Source organism: Pristis pectinata, chromosome 1 (genome assembly GCF_009764475.1).
Source record: "Pristis pectinata isolate sPriPec2 chromosome 1, sPriPec2.1.pri, whole genome shotgun sequence".
NCBI lineage: Eukaryota > Metazoa > Chordata > Chondrichthyes > Rhinopristiformes > Pristidae > Pristis > Pristis pectinata.
The window spans coordinates 33,375,509-33,400,954 of NC_067405.1; the positions used below are offsets into that span (position 1 = coordinate 33,375,509).

General features: G+C 40.9%; 1 protein-coding gene across 1 annotated transcript in view; it reads left to right on the forward strand.

Moving 5' to 3' along the window:
• Positions 1 to 25,446, forward strand: part of snx4 (sorting nexin 4) — a 45,286-nt gene that overhangs the window by 14,808 nt on the left and 5,032 nt on the right. The window contains exons 3-13 of the mRNA XM_052015386.1: positions 795 to 933; positions 4,843 to 4,992; positions 6,744 to 6,791; positions 9,686 to 9,741; positions 11,247 to 11,319; positions 11,555 to 11,616; positions 11,900 to 11,965; positions 12,657 to 12,746; positions 18,905 to 19,004; positions 21,418 to 21,563; positions 24,515 to 24,629. Coding sequence (XP_051871346.1) covers positions 795 to 933; positions 4,843 to 4,992; positions 6,744 to 6,791; positions 9,686 to 9,741; positions 11,247 to 11,319; positions 11,555 to 11,616; positions 11,900 to 11,965; positions 12,657 to 12,746; positions 18,905 to 19,004; positions 21,418 to 21,563; positions 24,515 to 24,629 — 1,045 coding nt within the window. The remainder of the gene's footprint in view (positions 1 to 794; positions 934 to 4,842; positions 4,993 to 6,743; positions 6,792 to 9,685; positions 9,742 to 11,246; positions 11,320 to 11,554; positions 11,617 to 11,899; positions 11,966 to 12,656; positions 12,747 to 18,904; positions 19,005 to 21,417; positions 21,564 to 24,514; positions 24,630 to 25,446) is intronic.

The following is a 25,446-nucleotide window of genomic DNA, read 5'->3' on the forward strand; positions in this document are numbered from 1 at the left end:
TGCATATCTCAAAAATAAAATTGCTAAATAATGTCAGTTGTCTTGAATACTATTTAGATTCGTGGTTTATGTAACTTCAAAGTCAGAACGTTTTGGCTTTTTTTTTTGTAACTTGTACCATGAGCTTATGAATACTTCAGATCAAGTTTGGGCCCCAAACCCTCAAGCTTAATGAAAGGTGATCTTATTAAAATTTTGTACGGGGAAGATGCAGGATATTTTCCCTAGTGGAGTGTCTACAGCCAGGGTTCAGTGTCAATAAGAGATTTGGCTGGCCTGAGATGAGAAGAAACTTCACCCAGAGATTAATGAATTTTTGGAATTCTGTACCCACAAGGGGTGTAGAGGTTTAGCTGTCGAATATATATATCTTCGAGATTGAGAGTGACGATTCCCTTATGATCCAAAAATCTACAAATATGGAGTTCATGTTGGAAAGTGATACTGTTTCTTTAGAAAAAACCTCAGCCATGATTTTATTAAATGATGGCAGGCATGAGGAACAAAGAACCTACTGCTGCTTATGTTCTCAGTGGTAAATTTGCACAGAACTTTGTTTCTAAGAACTTTTTAAACAGGTGAAGATCTGGCTTCTTTGTATAATTAGGAAAATGCAAATACTGTCCATATTCAATGCATCTGGTTTGCTTTGTGTTAGAAATGTCTGTTTGCAATGATATGTTTACCTTGGTTTTAACTTGCAGGAGGAATATTGCATTTATTAGTCTGTACCCAGAGATTGCTGTTTTGATGTAAATGTTAACCTTTCAATTTCGATTTGTTTCCTCATGCAGGCCTGTTGATTCTCAAAATGAAGATGAGAATTGTGTACCAGACTCTCTCTGGAGGAGATACAGTGAATTTGAATTGCTAAGGAGTTATTTAGTTGTTGCTTACCCCTGTATAGTGGTGCCCCCTCTGCCTGAAAAAAGAGTAAGTAATGCAAGAAATTCAAGTCAATATTCTATTTTCTTACAAAGGCACCCTCTCCCACTAACTTCAGAGAATACAATTGGTTGAACTAAGTCGATAGGAAAAGGGCCTCTTTGTAATCATATCCTATACACGAACTATGGATGGAAATACAAGGCTGCTGCATTGGCTGAGGAATTAACTTTCCTTGATTTCAGGTATTTGCTGACTTAGAAATATCATCCAATATGTTTCTAGCAGGTGGGAGGGAAAATTGGTGTCTGATCCATACTCTGTATTAAATATAAAGTTAGTCGAGTTTTGCAGTAGACTGAAGCTTTTAAAGCTATCAATTTACGAGGCAAATTGGACTCTTGGCAAATTGGACTTCTAAGCTAGAGTGTAATTGAACTGTCCTGATAGGATATGGTACCATTTATTACCATCATTTATTGACTAGACAATACTTCTGAGATCATGATACTTCAGCAAAGTTGTACTTAAGTGGGTATTCCTTGCATTCTGCCAAATGTTTAAAGGACAAATTTAAAGCAGATCTCTGGAATCAAGATTACAACATATAGAAAATGTATGTGCATGAGGGTTGCCCCACTTTTTGGATTGTTTTGTTATATGCCTACTGGGAAAGATAAGATATCTTTATTAGTCACACGCACACAGTGAAATGCATTTTTTTTGCGTAAGTATGCTCTGGGGGCAGCCCGCAAGTGTCACCACGCTTCTAGCGCCAACATAGCATGCTCACAACTTCCTAACTTGTATGTCTTTGTAATGTGGGAGGAAACCGGAGCACCCAGAGGAAACCCACGCAGCCATGGGGAGAACGTACAAACTCTTTACAGACAGTGGCCAGAATTGAACCCGGGTTGCTGGTGCTGTAAAGCGCTACGCTAACCGATACAAATGCTGAGACACGAGGGGAGAAACTTGGTCCTTTGGGTAGTGTCTGTGAATTATACTCCACTATGAAACTTCAGTTCTATTGACTTCTGTGGAGTCATTTAAGAATCTGAGTACCGTACACAGACAGTAAATTGTAAGGTTAACATGGCTAATTGAAGGACAAATCTCTAGAAAAAAAATTAATATGTACACAAACTTTGTGCATTAGAACAACTGAATAGTCTCAGATCTACCATCTGTTCAAACTATTTAAACTTAGTTTAAGGATTGGATATATGGCAAATGCAAAGTAGTTGAAGTTGTATTTAGAGTTTGTAAATGCAAATATGGTCAAAATATTGCACAGAAATGTGATGCAAGGGCAATGCAGAGACCTGACTTAAGAAGGGGATGGCTGGGAACTTGATATTCCTGGCTACAAGGTATTTGAGGGAGTGGTGGGAAAAGATAACTATATTAATCAAAGTCGTTAGTACTGGAGAGGGATAGTGTCATTGAGAGACTGTTAATAGTAAATTGCAAAAGGATGCAAGAGATACAGATTGGGGATTATGGGAGTATTTATTTTGCTTGGTATGTCCTAAAATTGTGTAAAGGGCAGTTTGAGGTTGGGAGGGTGGTTGACAGAGGATTGTAAATATTGCAATACTGTGTTTATACTGCCTTTTTTAAGTCTGTCCAACTACAACTGTAGGCCAGTCAGAACAACAGTGGTATGTAATCCTTTGGAGACAATATTCTGGCAAAGAATCTGTAGTCTGGAAATTTGTAGGCAAATGAGTGGTCAGAGTGCATTTGTTAAGATACACCATGTTTATTTGTTTGATAAGAGTTCTTTGAAGAAATGGAAAAGAGAGGATTAACTGATAATGGAATTTCAAAAGTTATTTTATGGAGGTACCTCAAAATAAATTTGTAATGGAATGAAAGCAGATTGCATTACAGTAGATGTATAAATGTTGATAGATTTTTTTTTTCCAAACCATGAACTATGCAGTGTTCCCTAGTGCCAATATTAGGACTGCTGGTTATTAATCACTTGAACTTGGGCATGCAAGGTATATTTTCAAAGTTTGCAGATGACATGAAATTGATGTCATAAATGAACAGCTTTGAAATAGACTTCGGAAACAGACTAGTAAAATGATCAGGCACACTGGGAATGAAACTTGAGTGTTAATTCCTACATTTTAGTAGGAGCAAAGGAAAAGGCAATGTAAACTAAATAGTAACTTTTTTTGGAGGGATGTCAGAGTTGAGGGACTTGGAGTTCATTTGTAAATCAGAAACTTGAGAAGGCTATACTGTAGTATTTAACAAAGGAATGAAATACAAAAACAAGGAATTGGAGCAAAATAACTGCAGGTGTAGAAAATCTGAGACAAAAACTACTGGAAACATGCAGCAAGTTGAGCAGCATCAGTACTTGGAGGAACAATTGACGTTTTGCGTCAAGGACCCATCAGAACTGTGAGTGAGGAGTTGAGTGTTTTGGGTTGCATACGGGGAGAATGGAGAGAACAGTGAGAGTGGTGGGTTGGAGATGAAAGTTGGCAAGGTAGCAATTATTTAAAAATCAACAGTGAGGCTGATATGAAAACAAAGATGTACAGATCCTCCTCAGGTTACAAACACCTGACTTGTAGAGATCTCAAACATACAGATGAGCGTCTGGGAGATCAGGTAGATAGGGATGGATTTGCTGGCTGCCACAGGGCTGCAAGCATCTTCTAGCAGGTGGAAATGGGGCATTTCCTCATGCCTTCTCTCTGTAATCCCTGCCTTGAGCTGCAACAATCAGGGGCTGCATCAAGCCAAGCAGAGCTGGGAGTGCTGAGCAGACTTGCTTACTCAGTCTCTGAATCAGTGAGGCCAGCTGGTGGTGGTCCTACCTGTGCCTGCTTGCTCTTCCATCATAGCTGTGTCTGTGATCCTCTTCCCCCACACAGATTTTCTTCTGGGTTTCTCAGGAATGGAACCCTGTCATAACCTGAAGGACCTGTAGCACTAATTGAGTCTCAGTGGGAATAGTGTTTCAGTTGTGATGCTCGGAACTAAAAATGAGTTGAGTTCTTGAAGATACTGCAGTAAACCTCTTGCACTGATATCAGGAATGGAGGATTTGTATGTAGAGATTCTTGAAAATTTGGCTGAGGTGTTGGAGAATAATTGATAAGTGAATTAAGAGGTGTTAAAATGTTAACAAATGGAGAATGCTGATTTTAAGGTTACTACCAGAAGTGAAATGAAGATTTTTTTTTAAAACAGCAGAGCATCTTGTTCTGAAAACTATCACCTGGCAGTGTCCTTAAAAGGTGCCAATCCCACTTCCTTATTGCCTAATCAGGAGCCAACCTAGGTTTGCAATACCTTGCTTTTTATAACTTTCCTTGTTTTCAATTCCCCCCATGATGTCTGCCCTCTACTATTCATCTCTAGCCCTTCTTGTTGATCTGGTTCCTGGAACAAAGCTGTATGTTGTCCTCCCAGTCTGGAAAACAACCTTTTAGTAAATTTTGCTTTTCATTTTTAATTAATTTCATATCTAAGTTGATACCAACCTTCCTATCCCATGTCCTTCAGTTTTGTTAATCAGCCTTTTGTAATATTCTGTCCAAAAGGATTTTGAGAGAGCATTTGACAGAATCTTCTGCATTCCCTTCAAGCTTCTGTTGCTTGATCAAAAAGATTAATTAAGGTCATCAAACACCTGCCTTTTGGGGGTGGGATTTGAAAATCAATGCTGGCAGAGTTGACTTTGTTTTTCCCTTGAACCTGCCCATCACTGTTATGCAGTGACTTGTGCCATGTGACCTTATGGACGTGTGTAACGAGTTCATATTGAAATGAAAACCATTGAACTTGTTGGGAAGTCCATGTTTAGAATTTTGACTAGATGTCAGGGTGAGATAGTGAAGGTAGAACAACTTGCAATTATTTGAGAGTTTGGATAATGAAACAATTGGAATGAACTTGAATGACCTCTCTTTTATTGATTCATTGCAGGCTGAATTTGTCTGGCATAAACTATCTGCCGATAACATGGATCCTGATTTTGTTGAACGACGAAGGATTGGACTTGAAAATTTTCTTTTGCGTGTTGCTTCTCATTCTGTTCTCTCTCTCAACACAATCTTCTATTTATTTTTAACACAGGTACTGGATGGTTACTTTGCTTCAATTTCTATGTTCTTGGCATCACTTATGAAATTCAGTCTATTTAACTTTGGCATGTTTAGTGTGGATGCAGTGAGAGACATTTTTAAATATACTGGGTACAGCCAAGAGTTCTGCTTATAAGCTGAGTTTAAGTATTGAACATGTGATTTAAGGTTGTTGCCTTATTCTTGAGCTATTCTTGACACGTTTTAACTTTTTAGTATGGGCAGTTTGTCTTAAAATAATGGTTCATTCTACTTGGAAGTTACTGCAGTAATACTTTTATTTTTCTTTCTTGAGCTATGTGGTTGTGGAGGCGAGTGTCACTCCAAATATTCAGTACATATCTGCTCATACTGGAATGTTGCCTTTGCAAAGAAGGATTAAGTTTTAATTATATGCTAACTTGAGTGAATGCTTTCTTTAAAAACCCTTTTTAAGAACGGGCAAGTTTTCGACATTCATCTCCCAGCCAGCACCACTAGAACAGGTTAATTGGACAGTTATCTGATTGGTGCTTATTTTTCTTGCCATATGTAGATAGGCTAATGTGTTTTCTCACATTGCAAGTGATCTGAACTTCTAAAGTATTATGGTTAATTACTTTTGGATGTCTGCAGGTTGTGACTGGTGTTGTACAAATGCATTATTGTTGCTGCAGCATACGGTTAAGCTGGGAAGGATATGGCTTTTCATTGAACCATGCTAGAATTCCTGCCATCTGTGCTTTGGGAAATTGCATTCAAAAGGATTTGATTTGCCTTTTACTCTGTTGTGACTGCTGTGTATTTGGTGCAGTGCACTAAGAAGTTTACAAGAGCATTATGGTTAACTTCCTTCCCCTACTTCTGTTCTTTCCCCTATTTTGCTCAAAGAAAATCCGAGAAGCGTTACCTTGTGACGTTGCCCTTACTCGCTTAAGAATCAATTAAACATAAAGATGGAATTTGGTCATCAAAAGCTTGGTTCCGCAGACGGATTTGACTTTTTTTTTAATATTGGAAAGCTCTGACAATACTCTGCGGATTTAAATTTTTGCTGATGAATACTCTTGCCTTTATATGCCCAATTCAACAGTATTTGTGTTATTGGTGTTAGAGATTCAGAATCTGTATTGTTAGGAAATTTAGATTCTGGAAGAATGACACCTGTGACTGCTCTGATGCAGTTTTACAAGAGGCTTATTGCAAACTTGCAGAATCTAAAGTCACTACACTACTGCAAATGTAGCCAGTTTCATTCTCCAGCTTGGTCTTCCCACTGATATAGAGACTGCAGATGCTGGAATTTGGTGCAACAAACAATCTGCCAGAGGAACTCAGCAGGTCGAGTAGCATCTTTGGTGGAGGTGACTTGTCAACGTTTTTGGCCAAAACCCTGCATCGGGGCCAATCGTGCTGCTCAACCTGCTGAGTTCCTCCAGCAGTTTGCTTGTTGATCTTGTGTCTGTCCATTGCAAGCACAAGATGTTCCTGCTTCAAAACTATTTACCCATTGCTTTCAAATTGGGAAATAGAAAATAGTTAATTTCCAAGATTAAAAATACTTGTAAATCAATTTTAAGCATCTGCCAAATTGCAGATATTAAACAATTGAAGAAAATTGCTCTGATTGTTTACAAAATAGTTCCATAGGTCAAATGAACACAATTAACTTTTTTAAAACGGTGAACTAGAGGTTATTTGTTATTGTATATGAAATGTATTTTAAATTTAAAATATTTATGAAGCTGGATATTTAAATTTTAGGAGAATGGTTGGAAAGAAGCTGTAAATGAATCAGGATTCCAAGCCAAGGTAAGTTGCACATTTTACTGTTTGGCAAAGTAAATGGGGAAATATAAGCTATAATAATTTAATGTTCTTTAAAGGCAAAGCATGATTTTGTATCAAGCAAAGCTGTGCTAGGATAACAAATTAATTTTGTACTTGGAATAGCAATGTTTCACACTTTTCAACAATGTTGAAATTGTATTGAAATTAGAGTTGAGCGTCAAGGGTTTTGGAGTTCAGAATGAATTTCAAAGAGAAAGTATCTTTTGACCTTGTTTCAAAGCATTCCATTTTAAAAATGTTTCCAGTCCATTTTTTGTTATTTAAGATCCCACCTTGAGCAGTGCACGCACACCATACCAGTTGCTTTGAAGAGCCTATTCTTGTATTCTCTCGGTTAGTCAGTATTTTGAAATAGCAAGTGAATGCAAAAAGGAATGTTATCTGCTAAAAGGAATCCCATAATTATTTAGAACTGAGTGACACATAGCTGTTCCTTTAAAATGCCATTCAATAGACTGGAGACATTAACTTGAAAAACTCTCTTTTGAGAATTTAAAGTACTCCAATCCTTTGATTCTGTACCAAAATGAAGTGCATCTCTACAGGGGAGGGGTTAAAATAAAAACTAACTTTTGATTCATTGCTCCTAGAAGTTAATGTTGTATCTTTTTTCTGTACATGTGTGTACCACAAATGTTCATGAAAAGTAATGGGTGTAGCTAGTAGAGTTGCTGTCGCATGGCTGCAATGACCCAGGTTCAAGCCTTGCCTCCAATGCTGCGTGTATAGAGTTCGCATATTCTCTCTGTGACCTTTTGGGTTTTCCCCATGGGTGCTGATTTCCTCCACATCCCAAGTATGTTTGGGCCAGTAGGTAAATTGCCCCTAGAGTGCAAGTGAGAAGTAGAATCTGGGGTTTGATGTGAATGAGGATTGGGATTGCTCTGAGCTGGCATACATTTGATGGACCAACATTTCACCCTTCTATGCCATATGGCAATATGGAAAAGAAGTCTAAGTATTAGAAATGTATGTGGTTTTGTGGAAACCCCTGGTGGTAATTCAAGATGCTGATGCTATGAATTTGTTCATTCAAAGCAATAAATGTACTAACTGACTCTTACAGTATATATGCCCTGTATATTAGACTGGAGAGCTCTGCACAATTACTTCTGAGAATGTAGCTCCTTATCCTCTTCTGTAGCTCAGTACCACCTTAACTTTCAAATTTTAGATAGCCAGGTTTGATATTTCCTGGATTTTGTCTGATCTTGTATCTTGATATTATCCTTGCTTTTAAGTTGAAAAGAATGCAAGAGAGATTTAATTTTGGAGCTTTAATTTGCATAGTAAGAGATTTGAGATGTATACAAACCACTTTAAGTAGAAAATTGAATTGCTGATGGGCTGTTAATGCTGTATGGTAAGGAAAAAAACAGATTTGTTTTGAAATAGAGAAGCTTCTTGAACAACTAACTGTGTTCATGAAGCAGAACCCTCAAATTAATACAATTTGTAGAAATCTGGTGTTGCATTTATGTTGGCAGCTCTCCAGTTCCTTGACAGTGTGGTCATTTTTCAAGCAAGTGTGGAGAGTTAAATTTCGATAGGTTATTTTATTGTGGGTCATACAATGAAGCCTGACACTTGTCATACATCATTCACACTTTCTGACTGTTATTGGATAACGATTATGAAGAAATTGTGGTTTCCAATCCAGCTTTCTTGTACTATCCACTGACGCTTACTACAAATCCATTGACTCCCGCAGCTATTGGTACTACACCTCCTCCCAGCCTGTCCCTTAATCTGACTCTGTTCCTTTCTCATTTTGTTCATCTCCACTGTATCTGCTCTGGTGAGGCCTTCCACTCCAGGACATCTGAAATTTCCTGAAAAAAGAGGACATGTGGCTCTGTCTTCATTTCTCTAACCTGGTATTCTTGCACTCCACATCATTTCTGCTACCAGTTGCTGCTACTGCCTTGTCCCAAATGATTAATTTATGGCCAGCAATTTATGGTTAGGAATGTGTACTGATGGCAAGAATCTGAGTGTGGAACTTTGGCCTATCTTGAGCAGCCTCCTGTTGGTTGCATGACCAACAGCAGAGCAGATTGTGAAAATGTATATCTAAAAAAAAATTGCAGATGCTGGAAATCTAGAACAAAAACAAAGAGCTGAAAATAGTTCTGGTTGCATCTCTGGGAAGAGAAATGGTCATTGATGAAAGATCTCATTGCAAACAGAATTGAAAAGGAGACCAAAGCAGCTTATAAAGCTGTAGGGAGGGTGGGGGAAGGGGGATGTCTGACAGGGTAAAATTGGGATGACCATAGGGATAAGCAGTGAATAAGGTTATGTGGCCAATGAATGGGAGTACTTAGTGCGAGAACATAGATGAAAAGTAGGAGTTGCGAAATGTATAACAGGAAGATAGGACCAGCAGGCTGGGGATGTCCTACACTCCTGGGGGGGGGGGGGGGGTGGAGAGAGGGGGGAAGGAAGGAGGAAGAGGGATGGGGAGGAACAAGCTGAGCTAACATTACAGATGGTTGACTGATGCAGACTGAGAAATCCAGTTGCCTGAAATTGTAGAATGAAATATTTGAGCCCAGAAGGCTGCAATGTGGCCAGACAGAAAAATGAGGTGCTGTTCCTTGCCCTGTACTGTTACTGTGAGGCCCAATGCAAGAACGCTATAGAAAAGCACTCCATTCCTGTTGCTTACACTTCTAAACTGGGTAAACCCATGAACGGAGATTAACCTTTTCAAAGGCAGGCAAAAGCTTGGTATTTTAGGCTGACTTTGTGCATAGTAATGTGTTGTTTGGAAGTAAGTTGACCGACATTTGGGAGAAGATGTTTTCTTTGGAGAAGCGTTTTTAATTATAAATGTGACTTTTTTTAAACAGGCAGATTCCAGGTTAAAAGCCCTAAATGCAACATTCAGAGTCAAAAACCCAGACAAGTAAGTTTTCTTTTACATTGTTACTTAACTTAAAATCTTGTTTTTCCACCTCCCTGCACACTCCATCCAAAGTAATAGGGTACTGCAGGTACATTTTTATTTAGTTTTTGCAGTTTGCCCTCTATCAGTTTTTCACATGAATTTCGTTTCCCTTTTCTATCAGTGACAAATGGAGATGCCCTCTATAGATGCAGTATTTTAGTTGGTTTGTGTTTTTTTTCACTACATAAATAACTAGGTGATCTGGTGAAAACCTTCATGGCAAAGGATCCATGACGTGCACTGAAGTTGACTTTTTTGTCCGGTATTGAGCACAAAAGGCCAAAATGTGCAGCAGTGTTTTGTTTTAAAGAGCTTCATATGCTTCAAAGATCTTAATTCCTTTTATGTATCCATCTCCCAGACCCATGGCAGTGGATTGCAAATTTTAACCATGTCACCTCTAGTTCTTTTAGCAATTGCCTTGAATCAGTGCTCCCTGATAGCCTTTAAAATTGTTTTCTTTCATTACTATATCTAAGCCTTAATGATTTTAAACATCCCTATTAAATGTCTTTCTGTATCAGTCCCATTTATTAGTGAATTTGCCAACTTGTGACATAGTGGGTAGTATTTTTGATTTGAGTTCTCAGACTGTGGTTTTTCACCCCTCAATGTTGAAAGTGTAAGCTACAATACTGATTCAAATGTTGTAGTCTCAAGTAGGGTGTTAATTGAGTTCTGTCCTGTGAACTGGATAATATTGGGATCTTATTTGAGATCACTGATCTCTATGTAAGAATTTTTTCCTCAAAATCAGCTCCCACATTATTTCCTGTTACAACAATGCTACCAATTAAAAAGTACCTCATAAGCTGCAAAGATGCTTTGGAAAGATGCTACATTTACAAACATTTAGTGTAATGAGAAACATTAATCTAAAATTCCCAATTATTCCACTTCATGCCTTGACAAATTCTCATGTTTCACTTTTTAAACTGAAACACCAGCTGAACAATAAATGGGGTTTAAAGCTGGCAATTAAAAGGACTAGAGCAGTTACTTGCCCTATTTGGTTGGTTATGTGAATTTTACAACTTGAGGTTTGTAGATAGTTGGGCAATTTCAATAAGTGCTTTTTTTTTGTCAAATGTAGTCACCACCTATTTGAAAGTACAGTAAAACTTTGTTAATCCGCAGTGCTCTGGACTTTGGTAGTGCCAGACTGGCAAATTTTCAAGACTATTGAATGTTGTTCCAATTAATATTCCAACTTTTTGTAAGATATTACACAATGAGACTAAAGGGAATAAAGCCAGTTGGGTTTAAAGGGAGTGCCAGGACCGGGCGCCTGTGTTAAAGTGAGCATGAGGAATGGGCACCTCATGAGCTAGGTTCTGAACAATTGGATAGTGGATTATGGGAGTTTCATGTATAATAGAAATGCTGACTTTTGGTGTTTATTTTTTTTGCATTTTATAATTTGGGTTAAGGTTAAAAATTAAGAACTCTTCACTTATTTACAGGAAATTTACGGAGCTGAAACATTATGGGGATGAACTGCAGTCTGTCATATCACAGCTTCTGCGGGTCAGAGCAGTATGTATTCCAAGTGTTTTTCCAGATTTTCTCTTGTTTCCCAGCGTGATCTGGAATTGGAAAAATTTAAGTTCTGAAATTAGGCAGAATATAGGGCAATTTTTTTTTTAAAAAGAGCTTGCTTTTCCATTGTGATGTGAAGATATTATTCTGTCTTTATATTTGGCTCATGTACAATAATTTGCATGTAATGTAGATCAAATACTTCTAATTTCTAAAATACTCTTAATTGCAGAGAGTGGCAGACCGCCTATATGGTGTATACAAAGTTCATGGAAATTATGGAAGGGTTTTCAGGCAAGTCATAGAATTTTTACCACTTAATTTACAAACTGAAAAACTCAATGAAAATCAAGAATATCATGTATTTTGAAAATTATGTGGAGCATACTATAATCACATTTGCTAATTTGGTGTGTGAACAGAACACATGACACAGTTACTTTCATCAAAAATGTTTTTAATACTTTGATATTTGATTTTTTTTATTGGAAGATTTTCAGTATGGCTGACTTTTTGAGAATGGCTGTTGTCTGGAAGATGATTCAAATGTTAATTAAAACTTCTTTATGATGAATAGTGAATGGAGTGCAATAGAAAAGGAGATGGGAGATGGACTTCAGAGTGCTGGTCACCACATGGACGTGTATGTATATTTTTGTCTGTCCCAACTAGTGTTGTACTTTGTAAAAAAAAAAAAAAGCTCCATCAGTTGGTTCAAGTGAGTTTATAACCTTTTTTCCTTGGGGCAGTTTAAAAGCAAAATATTACTGACATAATTTTGATATGTTTAAAAGACACAGAAACAGCAGAAATTGAAGTAGCTAAATATAAAACCTCAAGGGGAGTTTCTAGTTTTATAATTGTAGGAACATTTTGGCTTTGTTCCCACATCCCTTTTGAAACCTATGCCAAAATTTGTGAAATAATAAAAAGGCTGTTGTATTGCACACTTGAAGAGTTCCATTTGTTTCACAAAATTATAGTATCAAGGGCTTTAGATTGTATGTGACTGGAAAAATTCTTCATGCAGAACTGTATGAAGCCCTACTACCCATCGAGCAGTGTGTATTGGTTTGGTGACTTGAGGATATGTGGTTATAAACATTTTGAAGATAGTTTCCATTGAAATGTAAGACTACCCTGTAACAATAGTTAGGCTCTCTGTGGAGTCACCATATATCATAACTGTTTGAGATTTAATGCACTGGTTTTTGCATCAGTGAAGTGGGCTCTTACTTCTGTGGCAAAGGAAAGACTTTTATACTGGAATCTTTTTTGATAGATTGTTATTACAGTTTTGCATTTAAAATTCTGATACTTTTTGCCATTTTCAGATATGCAGCATCTATTGATGACATTCTAGAAGAAGAGGAACACTATGCTGATCAATTAAAAGAATATCTCTTCTTTGCAGAAGCTCTTAGGTGTGTATTGTGCATTTGTTTGAATCTGGAGATTTGAGGAAATGGGATCATTCAAAATATTTAATTTTGTATGTGCATTCTTGAAATATAACTGTTATAAACTTTTGTCTTGCTCAGACTTGGGGAAAAATGGAAACTTTCAACCTTCAGCATTTAATGCTGCTCACCATGTTATGAGCAACCATTTGCAGTATATGAAATTGCACAAGTTATTTGAATAACTAGCTAAAATTGAAAACAAAAAACTACACATGTTGGAATGTGGGGGGTGGGGGGAACAAAATGTTGTTTTAAAAGCTCAGCCAGTCAAGCAGCATCTGTGGAAAGAGGTTTTCTAAATTTCTGGAATGGTTTCAAATTTCAGGACTAGTGTAGGCTTTTTAAATGAAACTCTGTGCATTACCAGTTGACCAAATAGTTGATATTTTAATGCAGAGACATTTAAACTTGTTTGCTTATCGTCCTTCCCTGATTTTGTTTTTGTTTGACTAAAACTGTTGCAATGACATACAGTGAGAAATTGACTAACACTTAATGCTTGATCCAAAACTACTTTTGATTAATTCTCTGCTCCAACATTAAACTACTGTAGCGGCTAGCTACACACTACCAAATGAAGACGCAGAGTCGCTGGTTTCGAAATCGAAGGTCGAATGCCAACCGGGGCGTGATGCGCCTTTAATAGCAGAGCAATTCCTGCGCTACAGTTCCCGCGCTGATGTCACATGCATGTCACCTGACCTTCCCGCATGCGGGCTTTCCCAGCCCAACGCTGGGGAAGAAGGAGGGCCCCGCGCCATCTTGGATCGGGGCCTCCGGCAACGTTGGGAACCGGTTTGATGCCGGTGCGGTGAGTCGCTACATAACCCTCCCCAGAACCGGCAATACTGTCGCGAAAACCAGAATTAAATAAACTACGACGTGGGTGGCCTGCCCCTGCGCCGCACTCGCTGTACCACCATGGGTTGGTCCGAGTCTAAATGAGCCGGCTTCAGCCGGTCAACCGTAAACACCACCTCACGCCCCCCCTATGTCCAGCACGAACGTAGATCCATTGTTCCTGACTACCCGGAACAGCCCTTTGTACGGCCGTTGCAGCGGTGATCGGTGTGTGCCCCTCCTGACGAAGACAAACTTACAGTCTTGGAGGGAAGTCGGCATACGGGCTGGGACCTGTCAGTGCCGCAAGGTGGGAATCGGGGCCAGGCTTCCAAGCTGCTCGAGCGCCGCGGTAGGTCCTTCCTCTGGCCCCCAAGGGGCTGGTAGGAACTCGCCCGGGACGACTAAGGGCGTTCCGTAGACGAGGCATGCAGGTCCTCTTTTGGCGTGGTGCGTATCCCCAGCAGGACCCAGGGGAGTTCGTCTACCCAGTTGGGCCCCTTAAGGCGGGCCATGAGTGCTGACTTCAGGTGGCGATGGAACCTCTCCACCAGCCCGTTGGATTGCAGGTGATAGGCGGTGGTGAGGCGGATCCGGGAACCCCACAAGTCGGCAACGGTAGGCCGGAGGTGAAATGAGCTCCCCTGTCGGAAGTGATATGTGCCGGGACACCGAAACGGGCCACGCAAATTGACAAAAGGGCCCATGCGCAGGACTGGGCGGAGGTATCTGTGAGGGGAATGGCTTCAGGCCAGTGGGTAAAATGGTTGACAATCGTGAGGAGGTACCACGTTCCTCGGGAGACTGGGAGGGGGCCGACCAGGTCGACATGGATATGGTCGAACCTCCGGCAGGTAGGCTGAAAATCCTGCAAGGGGGCCTTGACGTGCTGCTGTACTTTTGAGGTCTGACAGTGAGTGCAGGACCGGGCCCATTTGGAAACCTATTTATGCAGGCCATGCCAGACGAACTTGTCTGACACCATCCGGACAGTAGTCCAGATGGATGGCATCAAACACCCGTCTGCGCCAGGCAGCTGGGACGATGGGGCGGGGTCTACCTGTGGAGATATCGCAGAGCAGAGTGCGCTCACCGGGGCCTACCAGAAGGTCTTGCAGTCGCAGGCCCGAGACTGCGGTGCGGTAGCTGGGCATCTCCATGTCTGTTCGCTGTTCCTCTGTTAAGGCGCCGAAATCCACCCCCTGGGATAAAACTTGGATGGTGGGCCGTGACAGTGCATCCGCGACCACGTTCTCTTTCCCCGCCAGATGGCGGACATCAGTGGTGAACTCCGAGATGTACGACGAGTGCCGCTGTTGCTGCGCTGACCAGGGATCTGAGACCTTGTTGAAGGCAAAGGTCACCGGCTTTTGGTCGGTGAAAGCTGTAAATGGCCTGCCCTCCAAGAAGTAACGGAAGTGTCTGATGGCCAGGTACAACGCCAACAGCTCGCGGTCGAAGGCGCTATATTTGAGCTCTGGTGGTTGAAGGTGCCTGCTGAAGAACGCCAGTGGTTGCCAACGCCCTTTGATAAGCTGTTCTAGCATGCCTCCGACCGCTGTGCTGGAGGCGTCGACCGTGAGGGCAGTCGGGACGTCTATGCGAGGATGCACCAACATGACCGCGTCCGCCAAGGCCTGCTTGGTTTCAACGAACGCGGTGTGAGCCTCTTCCGACCAAACAATGTCCTTGCTTCCACCCGACAGGAGACCGAACAACAGGCGCATGATGTGGGCTGCGGATGGTATGAACCGGTGATAAAAGTTTACCATACTGAGGAATTCCTGCAGGCCCTTGATGGAGGTGGGGTCTGGCGAAATGGCGGATGGTGTCGACCTTTGCAGGCAGGGGTGAGGCGCTGTGTTTGTTGATCCGATGACCCAGGAAATCGATTGTCTCCAGCCCGAATTGGCATTTGGCTGGGTTGACGGTCAGGCCGAAATCCCTCGGGCGAGAAAAGAGTTGGCAGAGGTGCGTGAAATGTTCCTGGCGGCTGTTGCTGGCGATCAAGATGTCGTCGAGGTATATGGCGAAGTCAAGGTCGCGCCCGACCACGTCCATGAGTCGTTGGAAGGACTGAGCAGCGTTCTTGAGACCAAAGGGCATTCGGACAAATTCAAAGAGGCGGAAAGGTGTGATCAGCGCCGTCGTCGGAATGCACCGGGATCTGGTGATCCCTGTGGACGAGGTCGACCTTGGGGGGATAAAATGGACCGCCCATGTAGGTTGGCAGCAAAGTCCTGAATGCGGGGCACGGGGTACTGGTCTGGGGTAGTGATGTCATTGAGGCGTCGGTAATCGCCACAGGGCCGCCAGCCTCCGGCTGCCTTGGGGACCATGTGCAGTGGAGAGGCCCATGGGCTGTCCGACCTGCGGATGATCCCCAGTTCCTCCATTTTTCTGAGTTCCTCCTTCACAAGGCGGAGCTTGTCTGGGGGGAGCCGCTGGGCGCGGGCATGGAGGGGAGGGCCCTGGGTGGGGATGTGGTGCTGGATGCCATGCTTGGGCAAGGTGGTGGAGAACTGGAGCATTAGTATGGACAGGAACTCTGCCAGGACCCTGGCAAACTTGTTGGTCGACGTGTGGGGCCGGCAGCTTGGCCTCGCCCAACGAGAACATTTGGAAGGTCCTGGCATGTACCAAACGCTTACCCCGCAGGTCAACCAGCAGACTGTTGGCACGAAGGAAGTCAGCCCCAAGGAGTGGTTACACGACGGCGGCCAGGATGAACCTCCAAGTAAAGTCACGGGTGCCGACCCAGAGGTGTACCAACTGGGTGCCAAAGGTCCGAATGGCGCTGCCGTTGGCGGCTCTGAGGGTGGGTCCTGGTGTACAGTTGCGAGTCTCGCGGCCGTTGGGAGGCACGATGCTAACTTCAGCTCCGGTGTCCTCTAGGAACCAACATTCGGAACGCCTGTCCCACACATGCAAGAGGCTATCCGGGTGGCCAGCCGCCGTAGCCATCAGCGGCGGCTGGCTCTGGCGTTTCCCGGAAACTGGCATGGTGGCCGGCATCTGCGGGCGTCAGTGCCCCACCACTGGTGGTAGAAACACCATTGGTCGGTCAATGCCTCGTGGCGGGTGGGGGGCATTTGATCGCTGGGTCTGGTCTGCTGGGCCGCTGGCAATGTGGTGTGGCAACGCGCTCAACGGACGCCCCGCTCTCCTTTTTCGCCCGCCAAAGGACATCCGCTCGGGCGGCCACCTTCCGGGGTTCGCTGAAATCGGCATCTGCCAGGAGCAGGTGGATGTCATCGGGTAACTGCTCCAGGAAGATCTGCTCAAACAGCAGGCAGGGTTTATGCCAGTCTGCCAGGGCCAACATCTCATTCATGAGCGTGGAGGGGGGCCTGTCGCCCAACCCATCGAGGTGGAGGAGGCGGGAGGCTCGCTCGCGTCGGGAAAGGCCGAAAGTCTCGAGGAGGAGGGTCTTGAAATTATCGTACTTCTCCTCCTCTGGGGGCGCCTGGATGAGATCCTCGACCTGGGTGGCGGTGTCTTGGTCGAGGGCGCCCACCACATAATAGCACTTGGTGTCATCCCTGGTGATCTGGCGAACCTGGAACTGGGCCTCGGCCTGGTCAAACCAGACACTGGGCTGGCGGGTCCAGAAGGTGGGCAGTTTAAGGGCTACTGCCTGTACCTCTTGCTGTGCAGACATCGTGGGTCCAAAAATGTTTGGGCCTGTCAGGATCACCAATGTAGTGGCTAGCTACACACTACCAAATGAAGACGCAGAGTCGCTAGTTTCGAAATCGAAGGTCGAATGTCGACCGGTGCGCCTTTAATAGCCGAGCAATTCCCGCGCTACAGTTCCTGCGCTGACGTCACGCGCATGTCACCTGACCTTCCCGCGTGTGGGCTTTCCCAGCCCAATGCTGGGGAAGAAGGAGGGCCCTGTGCTATCTTGGATCGGGGCCTCCGACGACGTCGCGATGTCGGGAGCCGGTTCGATGCCGGTGCGGTGAGTTGCTACACTACATAAATGCTACAGTTCTTCAGCCCTAGTCTGCGAACCCTATTTTTGCCTTGACAAGAAAGGAACTCTCCTCCAAAGCAAGTAAGATGAGCAATAACCCTAGCCTTGCTTGTGTTGTCCAATCCTTTTTTTTATAAAAAAGCTAATTTTAAAACTCTGAATCAAAAGGTAAATAATCCAAATTTTTTCTGAAGAAATCTTTTCATTAAGATTTCTGCGCCAAAAATGATACGACGTTTGTCAAATCTGAAATCGTGTCCTTGAACATGATGGGGGTCAGTAGCTATGATTTTAATGTGGAATAGGGAGGAGCAATACTGCACATCAGCAATAAGTGTTTTAGATTTGCCCTTTTGGCATTGATTGGCAGCAAACCCCTTTTTTTTTAATACCATGACTAAATTTGGGTAGTTGTCACATTTTGTATTGATGAATTGCTTTCCATAAATTACAGTTTGTAATCTAATTCCTCAATCGTCTTGTACAAAAAATAAATATGGTGGGTCTTGTATCCATAAGTACTATTACAGCACTTAGAGCTAGAAATGCCAAATACTAGAACTGAGCAGTCCTTTCTAGGTTGGGGGGGGGGGGGGTGCAGAGGGAAAATATGACAACTAGGAACAGAGTTTTGTATTGGACCAGCATTTTAAAACTTGGTGCAGTTGCTTTACCTGGGTTTATTCCTGACGTCTGCTGCCTGGGAGGAGTTTGCATGTTCTCCCTGAGACTGTGCTAGTTTCTACCCACATCCAAAAGACCTGGTTACTGGGATAGTTGGCTATTGTAAATTGCCCATGGTGTAGGTGCATGGTAGGACAATCAAGGTAGAATTGATGGGCGAGTGAAAGAATTGGTTAAAGGAAAATAAATGGGGGGAAAATAAGTTTGATGGGATTGCTCTGAGAATTGGCTTTGATTCTGAGCCAAATGGTAGCCTCCTATGGCATGAGAGTAATATGAAAAGATGGAGGGGGAAGAAAAACTGACAATAGCTATAACCAGATCAGCAGTTAGACTTTTTAATCAAATTAAATTTTGGATTAATGGTTCAGAAGTCTGCAACTGTTTTATTCTCTATTCCTAGGGTATCACGCTGATTTGTGTACTATTTGCTGCTTTCTTAATGAGAATTCAAGTTTTAAGTGTTTTTGAATGTCAACAATTTGCAGCATTTGTGCATTAGTCAGTTTCTACAGTTGTGAACCTATCTACAGAATTGTAGAACCTGTTTAACTCAAATTAGAATATAAGGTATTACACAATTAGTATTTTTCACTTGAATCTTCTTTTATTCTAGGTCTGTTTGTAGAAAACATGAACTTCAACAGTACGAGTTAGAGATGGCTGCTTTGGATTTAACATCAAAAAAGCAACAAAAAGAAGAGCTGGCTACTGGGGTGTGACTGACTACTTTGTCCTTTTTCTTTCCCCCTTCTCTGGCCCTATCCCTGTTTTCTTGTTTCTTAGTTTCAGCTAACTGAGGATTTCATACCACATGACTTCATAATAATTTTTGGTTCTTCTCTGGTGGAAGAGCACTTAAGTGCAAGTATTAAGCACTAAATGGATGTGGGCACAAAGCGTGCAAATTGCTGTGGCTCAATTCCTGAGGAGGGGGTGTGTTGGTGGCGCTGAAGTGTATGTCTTGAACATAATGCAAAAACTAGAAATACTTGAAGTAAATATTGCGCCATTAAAGGTTGGAAATAGAAATTTGGCAAACTTGACCATTGATTTAACTTGGCTCATTTTATAAATTCTTATTCTGGATGTTGGTTCCGTGGGGTTGTTATCCTGGCTGATTGAACTGGTGGGGGGGGGGGGGGGGGGGGTGGAGGGCATTAAATTTAATTTTACTTGGCGTTTTGGCTAACCAAGAAGATTTAACTTTGGATTTTGCAGGAAAATGTCGGCTTTTGTGGGATGGATGTGTTGTAGTATTAGCTGTGGAGACCCATTGGTAGTTTCATTTTTAAATGTGATTTCAAATTAATTTTGATAGCTGTCAAATATTTCAGTCAAAGACCATTTTTACAGCCAGTTGAGCTTGGATTTCAGTTTGTTTCAGCTGCTTCATGGGGAAGGCTTTGCTGCAGGAGTTCTTACTGAAACCACTCTTTTAGATATCTGGGTGTACTGAACATTACCAAATTTGCAGCTGATTTAAAAACTTAGATGAGCCGTGGACCAGTGAGATATGGATAGGCTGATGAAATAGACAGATGGGTGACAGGTAAATATGAAGTGTTGCATTTTGTTTGAAAGAATGAGAAATGTCCACACAAAACAAGTGCACTATTCAGAATGAATGTGGCAGAGCAGGTTGAGAAGAACATGGGATCCCTATCTTTATAAATGTAGGCATGAAAAGGAAGCTATAATGAACCTTTCAGGAAAAAAACTTCAGTTACAGTGGGAGTATTGTCCAGTTCTGGACACTGCACTTTGTGAAAGACGTAAAGGCTCTAAAGTAGATGCAGAAAATATTGCTCAAGTTGTTTCTGGGATGTCTGGATAGATTGGAGAAGCTGGTGGTTTTTTTCCCCCTTGAAACGGACAAATTTACAAGGGGATCTGATAAAAGGTATTTATAGTCATGAAGGGAAGCAGAAGAGTTGAGGACTGGAAACAGACTAAAGGCGAATGGCAAAAGAGTTAACTGATGCAAAGAAAGTTTTCCACAGTGACTACAAGTCTGGAAATTGCTACCTAGAATGGTAGTGGGACAGACATTCAATTGTAGCATTCAAACAGGAGCAGAATAAATTACTGAAAGGCAAGAATTTGCAGGGCTATGTGGACTGCCTGGATTGCTTTTAGAACTGACATGGACCCACTAGTCTGAATGGTGTCCTATGCCACAACCCAACTGAGATTCTGTGAAGAGGCCACTGGGTCAGAAAAGAACAATTTTGCACTTAGGGGTCATGGGAATTAGTGTTATCATATTACCAGTTTGAAATTACTATTACTAAATTCATTTGGTTGTTTGATGCTACCATAGAAGAACCAGGGAGAATCTATAACTGCAACTTGTATGCAGCTGGAGCTGGGAATCACCTATTGTGTGGATGGAGTTTTAAGGGACAAAATCAGATGAGGAGGGGGAAAAAAGTAGTAAATTACAATAAACATTAAATCTTAATTTTTGTGTATTGCACAACCTGTAAATGAAAATTTTAGTGTTAAGTGCATTCAGCTTTGAGTCTGAAATTCAAAATGCTGCCAATTTCTCATGATATAACAATGTTGCAAGTTTTTGTGCAGTATGCTAAGTAACCCTAATTATGTATTAACTGAATCTGTATTTTGGTTAATCAGTTTCAAACTCTTTAATACAGAATGAGGCCATTCTGCTCATTGGCTCTATGGCAGCAACTAACAGAGCAATCCTGTCAGTGCACTCCACTTATTTCTTTGTCTTTGCAACTTCTCTCATGCCTATGAACTCTCCTTTTTAATTCCTTTGTCACTTATCTACACTAAGGGGTAATCTATCATAGCCAATTAACCCACTAGCACATCTTTAGGATGTAGGAGGAAATGGGAACACCTGGCAGAATTGCACACAGTCACAAACATGCAAACTCCACACAAACAGCATGTGAGGTCAGGATCAAACCAGAGTTCTTGTAGATGTGAGGCTGCACCAATTTGCTGCCCTTAATTATGAATTCCAGCATTATACTTCATGTGGATAATTGATTTTTAAGAATGTCAGTAGGATAAAGCATCAAAAAAGACTCTGATAGAGTCTGAAATCATGTTCATACTTGTGAATCACACCAATTTTTGTTCTAACTTGTCTAGACTGTGCGAACATTCTCACTAAAAGGCATGACCAGCAAGCTTTTTGGACAAGAGACACCAGAACAAAGAGAAGCCAAGCTGAATACGTTAGAGGAGCAAATTGCGGATGGAGAGGAGCTTGTGAAAGCCAAAAATCTTGAGTGCGAGTAAGGCTAGCAACATGAATATCTTTCTAAACACAAACAATAAGTAGAAACAACATATTGTACCATTTGAATTGTGCAGAATATATTTTGGAATTGACACTAATTGTTTTTGGAAGAGCTTGTTTTAGTGCACTTCCTAATTCTACACTGCTACATGAAAAGTTTGTAGACTTGTCAAGCAGGAGGGCCTTGAAAGGGGATGAATGGGAGTTATTTCTGTTGGAAGTGTTTTCTTCCTAGATCTGTTGGTTGCACAACAGATTGTGACTATGTTCTTGGAGATCAACAACCCGTACAATATATTTTTAAAAAATAGTCTTTGGCAGTTGAGTGTTTTAAAGTGAATTTACAAAGGATTCTAAGTATATTGTTCAAAGATTATTGATTTATTTTAAATGGCTTAGACTATCGGTGAATAAGCCATTTTATGTTTGTCAAGAGGTTACAATTATTTAACACCCCATCAATGGGTATTAAAATACTTGTGCACAAATTGACAAAGTAATTCTACTTCAGTGCTTTTTTGTTTGCAATTCATCTCTCAATACTAAAGACTGAAATTAATAACTTGAAGTTTAACCATGGTGCTCCACCAAAGTTTTGTCAACCTCTGATGGAATTCATCCTTACTTTTCAGCTTTTTTTTTTGTTGTACTAATTAAACTCCTACAGGTTAATGCTTCAGTTTATTTGGTCATTATGCCATTTCTGTCAAATTATTTAGATTGAAGTCTTACTGTGGAATTTAAGCATATTATGCTGGCTAGGCACTTCACTGAGAAAAGTACAGAAAAAGCTTTGTCCTGCTCCAACTAATCACAAAACTGAACTGGCATTTTTCTCCAAGCCAATACAAATTCATCCTTTGCTACTTGAGCAAATTCCCACTTGTATCATGTTATCCATCGAACATCATACTACATCAGTGAGTTGTGAATAAAAGTACAATCATGTTGTCCTTGCAATCACAGAAGTTGAAGATATAAAGTGAGTGGGGAAGAGTGAAGATGAGAATAAAATAATTCAATGAGCTCATTGACTATCTACATTTCTTTCTTTGTAAAAAAAAAATGCTAAAGAGGATCAGTTACTGAATTTCATGGCTGCTTCAGAGAAGACTAAGGCTATTGAAACCTCTTGTGCTTTTCAAGGAAACTGTAATTTAATTTGGACAAGATTTTGTACAAGGGGTTTGCTTTGAAACATTTGGAAGGCATGCAGATTTCTGGACCAAAGGCCAAGGACTCTTCAAGCTTAAGATAATAAAGCACTAGTTTTTGGGTGGAAGATTGTAATGCTTTAGCATCTATTGAAAGGCTTGATACTTTAGGAGAGGGAAGTTGCTGATCAAGAGTGCTGTTTCAATCTTGTGATAGCTGATGAACATTGTAGATTTATTGGGAGAAATTTAATGCCGATGAGACTGTATGTGGTATTGTGGCATCTTGATCAACAATTAGCATGTGCAAATGAGAAAACAACACCTGGCTTTAAGTGGGGGAAAGAGAGAACATCGTGCTATCCTTGTGTATGCCAATGCAGCAGACACAACTGAGGTAAAGTTATCAGAAAATAAAACTGCAAACTACCAGTGGAATGGAAAGCATGACTGACTTAATGCCTTAATGGACAGAGAATTTTTTTTTATGCTAGCAGTAAGGGAAAACTGGAAAGACAGAATCTAAGCAGAGCCCACCCATCAAAAGTCTGTTAGTATCTGATGCATTTTCATGGCTTTCCTGTTTATCAGTCTGATATCCCACGTGTGTGATTTTTTTGTAATATACATGTGTGTGTATATATAAAAGATCAAGGAACTCTGAAGCATGAAAATGATTCGCAAGAAGGATTTCATGTGCAAGTTGGTGAATTGAGCATGGCATTCAACAATTTTGATCCAAGTACACTGTCAAAGATGAATTTTATAATTTGGCATTGTATGGAATTCTGTGTAGAGTTCAATTTTGAGAGCCTGGAGGAAACCCTTAATATCCATTATGTTTGAGAGTGAATCTTCAAAGTCTACTGCTAAACTGTTTTGATGGAATGCACAGCTGGATGTCTTTTCCTACGATGCTAAAATGCTTCCCTAGCAATAGCAGTAAACTTCTAATGATATTCAAAGCATGAGGTTCTTTAACTAGATTAAACTACCACTTTACAGAGAAATTGGTTGCTCATCACGTTTTGAGGTATTTGTGTGCAGAATGGTTAATCTGTTTACCTTTTAATGCTGATCACTCCTGAGTGTTTGTATATTTATCTACAATTAAAACAACTTGGTTTGAGTGCAATATTGGTTGTTCTATAAAAATGCTGGGCCGCAAGATGCTCCCATTTCAGACTGGCCCACTTTACCCCATCCCTATCAGTTATACAATTCCAGTTAATTTTATTTTAAAGAGTTGGCTTTTGTTAAGGAATGTTTTTTTTATTACAGCAACTGTTTTTGTGGAAGTGGCCCAATTTAGTAATCTTGCCTATGGCTATTACTGAGTAGAGTTTCAAAAATGTGTTCAAGCCTAATCAGGTTAAGATGCTCCTGAAATTTCCTAAAATCTTTCTTGTTCACTTTACATTTCAATGCTTTTCCTTTTCGTATTCCCTAGCTATTTTTCACTTAGATAAAAAGTTTATATTAGTAGTTCTGGTGGAGGCAAAACTATATGTTGCAGCACTGTTTGTTGTACTACTTCCTGAGTTAATTTTTGAAATATAGTTGGACCCCTGTTCACAACTTGTCTAATTTTCTTGCTTGATGTTTATTTGAATGTTATTTTTAATATACAGAGTTTTCCTTGCTGCAGAGATTTGAGCTCTGAGCAATTTGGGATGCATCAGATATCATGTTGTTTTTTGACACCCTTAAGGAGCTTTCACTTTAACCATTAAACACAAACTATTACTTTTCCCATATAGTAAAGCTCTTGTGATATTTGTTTTACTTCTAGAGATTTTATGAAAAATGCTTGGGCTGACATTGAACGTTTTAAGGAACAGAAGAACAAGGATTTGAAAGAGGCCCTCATCAGCTATGCAGTGATGCAGATAAGTATGTGTAAAAAGGTAAGTTCATTATTAAAGATTTTCAAATTAATCTGGATACTATGTAACATGCAGGGGCAAATTAATATGAGAGAAATCCATTAAGCCCCTTTAACAGAAGTATTAGCTTTGTAACATTGACTATATGTATATTGGAAGATGTAGTTATTAGTGTTGGTAGAGGAAAGCCAGTGGATGTGATATCTTTAGACTTCCAAAAGGAATTCAGTAAGGTGCCTTAAAGGATTATTACATAAAATGTGCTCATGAGGTTGGGGCTATATCTTGCAGCTAAATTGGGAAGAATATTAATTTTTGGAGATAATACAAGTGTTTACTGAATTGTTTATTCCAGTGTATTTTTTGGTCATATTTACTAATGGGGAATAATGGGCAAAAAAAAAGAATTGAATGGAATGTGTCTGTATTCTCTGGACTTTGGTCGAATGAGGTGATTACATGGAAATATTTGATTCTGAGGGAGCTTTATGGTGGATGCTGAGTATTTCTTTTTGGCCAGATATTTGAACTAGGGCATATTCTCATTGAGTTGTTGACCATTTAGGACTATGGTGTGAGGGTCTTTTTAAAATTTAGAGTCAAAAGATTGTGAATGTTGGAATTCTCCAGAGCTCTGGGAGATTTGGATGTTTTCAAAAAAAAATCAAGCAAAGTGGAAATCAGGTGGTTTAAAAGTTGAGGCAAAAATCAACCATGATCTCTAAATGGTGGAGCAGGGTTGAGGTAGAGTAGTTTACTCCTAATGATAGGTGAAAGTCTGTGCCTATCATAGAAACTGCAGAGCTAATTTACTTAGGGAATTATTTTAGAGCTCAAA